At 32.4% G+C, this 7,178-nt stretch overlaps 1 protein-coding gene across 4 annotated transcripts in view; it reads left to right on the forward strand.

The window, feature by feature from the left end:
- Positions 1-7,178, forward strand: part of HMGCLL1 (3-hydroxymethyl-3-methylglutaryl-CoA lyase like 1) — a 167,379-nt gene that overhangs the window by 71,263 nt on the left and 88,938 nt on the right. For 3 of the 4 annotated variants that reach the window (XM_011375015.1, XM_011375017.1, XM_011375016.1), the window contains one exon: positions 1,390-1,538. The exons of the other annotated variant lie outside the window; for it this stretch is intronic. In XM_011375015.1, coding sequence (XP_011373317.1) covers positions 1,390-1,538 — 149 coding nt within the window. The remainder of the gene's footprint in view (positions 1-1,389; positions 1,539-7,178) is intronic. 4 annotated transcript variants of the gene reach the window in all.

Raw genomic sequence — 7,178 nt, forward strand, 5'->3', positions numbered from 1 at the left:
TGCTTATATAGCTTTATTATAAAAGTTTTGCAGCCACCATTTCTGGTGTTAATGGATATTTTTCACTTTTGTATTTCAGACTGTGTTGCATAAAGTTGAGGCTGTGGGTACTAGTCTATATGTCACCTGTTAGTGTATCTTGTTAAAACCACTAATCTTTTCTTTTGTTTGATTTGATATAATTGTTTATCACCTTGTCAAGAAAAAGGAGGTATTTTAAGAAATGTTAAATGTCACTATCATTTGGTCCTAAACAAAGTAGGACATATATCCACCTTGAAAAGATTCTGAGGGGATACCCTTGTGGTTGCTTAGAGGGGCAAGGAAGAGAGTGAAACAAACCTTGGCTCAGAAATCAGGTAAGCCTGTGCTCAAAACATGGCTCCAGAATGTTTATTAGCTTAGTGATCTTGTACTAGCAATTTAGCCTCTTTGTCCACAGTTTTCTCACCTGTAAAATGTTTACAAGATTGTCTATTAGAAATAGAGCATGCAAAGTACTAACAACAATACTGTCGGTACATTGTAGCTGTTCAGTAAATATAATTTTAATTTTAGAGGTTAAAAATTTATTTTGACAGAGGAGCAGAAGCCAATATATTTTTTTTTAATGTTGGAGGAAAGATGACAGAATTTTTTTCTTAATATATTAATAGGGTATCAGAATGAGTGAGCATCTAGGTACAGTGCTAGAGATACATTAATAGAAAGTCTTAAAAATTCAGCTAAAAAACTAGGAGGCTTGACATTTGAAAACATTCACTGGATAAGCCTGAGGAAAGTAGTGAAGATGGCAAAAGGGAAAATTGATTAGCTAACATTTTGGATTTAAAGTCTGGCAAGAGGATTAGGCATTAGACACATGAGTGTGGTTGTAGTAGTTGACATATGAAATGATGGAAGTAAGATTAAGAGATAAGAAAATTTGGGGCAAAATCTAAATGATGAATTGGAAAAATATTTTTCTATCAGATGTAGGAAAAGAAAAACAGACAGCATTTATTTGTACTTTGTTTTAATAGTTAGTCTAAAAATAATGTTTTCCATAAATATTAAGAGGTTTTATTGGGGTGCTAGCATTTCCCATAATTAGAGTTAAATTTCTGAGGATAACATAATTTAGGAAAGGCAAAATTATATTGGAACATCATCACTGTGTTTTCTGTGCCTCATAGATTTATGAGTGTTAGTTTGTGGAATTACTCTGTTATAAAAAATTTTTACATTTCAAAAGAGTATATGTGGCAATACTAGAGGAATGTAATTTTAAATTGTAAGGCAGATGTTAAAGAATACAAGTACACCTTTATAGAATAGTTACTATTTCTTGTACTGCTGTCATTTGCATTTTTGAAATTATTAGCTTTTGCCTTAAACGATATTTTTCAGGTTGCTGCTGGAGCCACTGAAGTATCAGTTTTTGGTGCTGCATCTGAGTCCTTTAGCAAGAAGAATATTAACTGTTCTATTGAAGAAAGTATGGAGAAGTTTGAGGAGGTCATTAAGTCTGCAAGGCACATGAATATTCCAGTACGAGGGTACTTATAAATCCCACAAATTCTGCTTTGGTTAGCATATGTTGTTAAAGCTCATTTATGAACTATCTAGACATTAGTTTACCATTTATAATGATATATATAGGGTGTCTTATTTGTACCTTATGGGATCAGGTCCATCAGTATATCATGGTACATCCCATTAATATCAGTTAATAATTATTAGACTGTATCAAGCTTGTGGAGTGTGTAATGCAGTTGAGGTCAGAGAGACTAGCATGCAAACCTGGCATTCTTACCCTATTTATTTATACTGAATTATCCAAATGCAGTCACGGTTTGATCTCAGCCCAGTGTGAGTTAATAAATTGGTATAAACTCATAGTAGCATTTGGAAAGGAATTATCTAATATGGCTTCCAAGTTAAAAAAAAAAAAAAAAGAACTCTGACTTGTTTTTCAGAGAATATTTTATGTAGAATTTAAGTAGAGTATGTAAAACATAAACTTGAGTCTGAGCTGCACTAGGAAGTTGGGCCCATCATTTCACCCATTCAGCCACCCCTTCATAGCCAAATTTCCTACTTTGTCTGCGTGATCACAAAGCAAAGGCATATAGGGAAGGAGAAGAGAGAGAAAATTTCCTTTGGTTCTTGCCTGCTTCCTGGAGCAGTAGTTGCAGCATCTATTTGCAAACAGGCTCTCCACCAAGGCCTATGTTCTGTGAAATGTATAATGGATTCTTTGTTACTTAAGAAAGAAGTTGTTTCTAAGACATTAGCTAATTTTCCATTGATTTTCTAAATTATGGAGACAAGATAAACAGACCATGTCACCTTAATAAAGTGCATATAGCATTTGTAAGAAAAACCTGAGTTCTGTAATTGGATTTATATGTAGGTTATACTTCCTTTGGTTGAGATGACCAGAGTTTATGGTGGCAAGAAATATTCAGTTAATGAGAATGACAAGTAGATCCAATTTTGAGTGACTGTATTAGAAAAGGATTAGATTTCAACCAAGGTCATTGGGAAAGCAATGACCTTGGTTGAATTCTAATGGAGTTAGACTATAGTGAACTATCTTGTTGATTTGCATATTTTTTTTATCTTCTTTTTTCTTTCTCCCTAATAAGTTTCCAGCATGAGTTTTTTAAAGATACAAAATTATTTTTGTAAATAAATAGATACATAACATGCAAAGCACATACAAGAAAAAAAATTTAAATAAGACAATTGATTTCCATAGATAGAAAATAAAGGATATCATTAAGGCAAAGTTAAATAACCACAATCAAAAAGGAGAGATGTACTTTATGTTTCTAAATTTAGACATACGTAAGTTGTTTTGTCTCTCCTTTAAATGAAAGAAAGAATAAAGAAGTTATTGTTTCCATGTGTGTTTAAATGTGGGGTGTAGGTTTTAGAGTAAAGTAATTCTCATTGGAAAATTGAAAAACCATGTAACTGTAAGAAGGGAGGTGCATGTGCAGCTTATACTTCAGATAGGAAGTTTTTTAAATATTGAAAGATGGACATAAACAAATTATATATCAGATCTTATCATTTTAGTTTTTCTCATATAAAACAGAATAGATAATGTAAATAAAGCTAATAGAAACCCTAAATCCTCCTTAATACTGGTTTGAACAATTAATATTGCCCCATCAGTAAAGAAACTTCTAACTGTGCTACAACCTAAAAGTTTTCCGGGTATCGATAAGAAGGGTGCAGAAGTACAAAATGGACAAGTGACACAGTGAAATGCAATCAGCAGAGTACATTAGAGACTCACTGTAGAGTTGTACTATGACAAATGTATGTTTCTCAATGTAGATTTTGATTCTTAGAAATACAACTCTTGGATTTTCTGAAACATTGTTCACTTTTAGAAATGTGCTTTTCAGTATGTGAGTTCATTGTTTGTACAGTTGAAAAATATCTTCTTCCTCCCCCAAACCTTTAAAGAGTTTAAATTTGATTTTATTTTTGTTAGTGATCTGGGTTTTAGATACTCATTATTAAAAGTCATAGGCCATTATACTCATTTAAAGAAAAGAGCCATGTTCAACGACTTGAAACTAAAGTAGATGCTTCAGCATGTCTTTCTATGGCAACAGCTGCATCAGAATGTACTTGATCATCATCCAGAAAATTGATGTCATCGTCTGTTAGATGTAAAGGCCATAAGGCACTACGTATTTTACAAATGCTCACCACTTAATTTTTTATAAAAATAGTAAACTTTTATTTGGTCAAAATAGCAGTTTTTAATAGTTATGAAGGCTATTGTTTGATTCCCTCCCTTCCGAAAAACACACACTTACACATGTATATGTACACATTTTTAAAACATGTTCAGAACTTTATATAACATCTGGGACACATTAAGAAAAGATACTATGCCAAAATGATTGACATAAAATGCAGATTCAGGTAACTACTGCTGCATATACACTCTATGAGAATGAGCAATGAAATGTCTAGAATTTGGACTTCATTCTTTAATGTGTAATTCACATGACATATTTAAAAATCTAGGTTATTTTTTATTACGACTGAATTTTAAAAAGTTAAAAGGGCAAGGAAAAACAAAAGCCTATGTTAAATCTAATCATTTTCACTCTTATCAGTGGCATTTATTTGTCTTAGTTTGTGAAGATCCTTTTCAAATTGAAATGCCTCAAGATATGTACTGATCTAATATATCATATAAGACATTCAGGGTTTCTTCTTTTTTGTCTAAAGCAAGTATCAATTTCTCTTTAATGAAATTACATGAGTCACATGCTCATGCTATTTGTGAGAATATTAATTTAAAAGTATCTATCATTAAGGTGCCATTATTAATTTCACTATTAAAATGCTTATAAATGTATATTAAAATTTACAAGGTCATCAGTCGTGCATATCAGACCAAAGATTTTTAACATAATTATGTTGAGCCTCTCCTGTAAAATAGTGTTGCAATAATTTGAACCATGGTTAATCTCTTTAAAGTCTGAGCCTACTGAAAGTTAAAAGAAGTACATTTTTAAAATTTTTCTTAGGAGCCAAATAAAATTATTCATCCATTGTTTCAAAAAAAATACAAACTGAAAAAATATTTGTGAACTATAACTGTTGAATTTCTCCTCAAATTCCCAAAAAATGTAGAAGTACCGAGTTAATGAGAACAGGGAGTAAAAGGCAAGTTAGTAATTAAACTAATCAAGACAATCATAGAAAACAGATACACAAAAACAAAGACAATTTCAGAATGCGATAATGTTTACTTTAGTCATAACTTATTTTTACTGAGGTAACATTGGTTAATAACATTATATAAGTTTCAGGTGTACAACATTATAATTCCATATTTATATGCACTGTAGCTTGCTTATCACTAAAAGTCTAATTTCCATCTTTCATCATATGTTTGACCTCCTTTACCCATTTTGTGCTCCCTCTAACCCACTTCTCCTCTAGTAACCTACAATTCGTTGTTTGTATCTGAGTTTGTTTTTGTCTTGTTAGTTCATTTCTTTTCTTTTTTTATATTCCATTTATAAGTGAAATCATATGACTTTGTCCTTTTCATTGTTATTTATTTCATTTAGCATAATATCTTTAAGATCCATCCATGTTGTCATTAATGGCAATATTTTATCTTCTTTATGGCCAAGTGGTAGCCTATTGTGTATGTGTGTATGTGTGTGAGTGCGTGTGCGCACGCTCACATGACATCTTCATTATCCTTTCATTGGTTGATGAACACTTAGATTTTTTTCCATATTTCAGCTATTTTAAATAATGCTGCAGTGAACATAGGTGAGCATATATCTTTTTAAGTTAGTGTTCTCATATTATTCAGGTAAATACCCAGAAGTAGAATATCTGGATCATATGGTAGTTCTGTTTTTAATTTTTTGAAGAACCTTCACACTGTTTTCCATAGTAGCCACACCAATTTACAGTCCCTCTAACAGTGCATGAGAGTTCCCTTTTCTACACATCTTCCCAACACCTGTTATTTTTTGTTTTCCTGATAATAACCAATCTAAAAGTTGTGAAGTGATAATTCACTGTAGTTTTGCTTTGCATTTCCCTAATTAGTGATGTTAAACACCTTTCTTTTCAAGTGCCACTTGGTGAACTGTATGCCTTCCTTGGAAAAATGTTCAGATTCTCTGCCTATTTTTTAAACCAGGTTGTTTGTTTATTTTTGTTGTTGAGTTGTATGAGTTCTTTACACATTTTGAATATTAACTCTTATTGAAAATATTGGTAAATGTCTTCAATCGGCCACCTTTCATTTTGTTGATGGTTTCCTTTGTTGTGCAGTTTTCTTAGTTTGACGTAGACCCATTTGTTTATATTTGTTTTTGTTCCCCTTGCTTTCGAAGTCAAATCTACAAAAACATTGGCAAGACTGACATCCAAGAGCTTAGTGCCTGTGTTTTCTTCTTTGCAATGTATGGTTTTAGGTCTCCCATTTAAGTCTTTAATCCATTTTACTGGTTTTCTCTTTGAGAGATAATTTATAACTCAACAAATTCATTCAAGAACTTGCAACCTGCTTGTTTGTTAGCCAACCCATCTAGGTCATGTTGCACATATTGTACTTCTTATCCTTCCCCTGTCTAATGCAAAATGTCATTTTGGATTCTGATCCTGACCCTATAGGTTATAGCAGTCTTACTGAGTGAGATAGTGAGCCTCTTATTTAGAGCTCAGTTTTTTAAATACACAGTGACTGGTAGGCAGTGTTTCTCATGACTGATATAGCAAATACCTTCCATTGGATGATCTACCCCAATGGAAATGACTTGCACATATGGCTCCATCTTCTTATAAGTGGACAGCTTATTGGTCAAGATCCTTTATAACTTCTATTAAACTGAGGCCTTTGTGTTGGCCTGGAAGAGCAATTCACATCATAATTTACCAAAATATGTACATAAAACTAAAAATAAAACATCTGTTAAAGCTATTTTCTTTCATACATATGGTCTATATGAGAGTTTATACTTTTTTTTTTAGCCTTAGATATTCAATCACTGCTGTGTACCAGAATAACACATACCCAGCAATAGTTAATATGCATACGCTGTGTTTGTTTGGTCATGCCTAAATAACCATTTTGTAGAACTTTTGAGGAAATAATATTTTGCCATCTCTCATAAAATTAGCTTTTTAGAGTAAATGGAGAATCTAAGCAGATTTGCTCTTTGCGACCCAGGGGCAGTCTTTTTTTCTTATATCATCCACAGTGATAAGTGCATAATAGCCTCTCAAAAATTATTTTTGATTGGCTTATTAGTAGTGCTATTTTGTATTGTCTATAGGCTGATACATTTTGTACCAGTGCATCAGAGCAGCTCCTATAGTTAAATGCCTTACTTACCTTTAATTGGCTTTACATGTCATCTTATCACTCTTGAAATTGTTTTTTTCTTCTGAGGATAACAATGGTTGACTGTTTCCACTTTAAGTGTTTGTGACACTTATTCAAGTCTTTTACACATCTTTTTTGTTTCTATTTGCCAGGATGATTGTAGGAACATGGGATAATTGTGGGGAGGTAGGCTTAGGGAAGGCCTGACTGTATGTGTGTTTTCATGATTCACTTCTATTAGGTAAAGTTGTTAAAGACTCAAAAGCCTCAGTTTTTGCCTTGTATCATGATTTTGCACAATACAGAT

The sequence above is a fragment of the Pteropus vampyrus genome, unplaced genomic scaffold (genome assembly GCF_000151845.1).
Source record: "Pteropus vampyrus isolate Shadow unplaced genomic scaffold, Pvam_2.0 Scaffold260, whole genome shotgun sequence".
NCBI classification, from domain to species: Eukaryota; Metazoa; Chordata; class Mammalia; order Chiroptera; family Pteropodidae; genus Pteropus; species Pteropus vampyrus.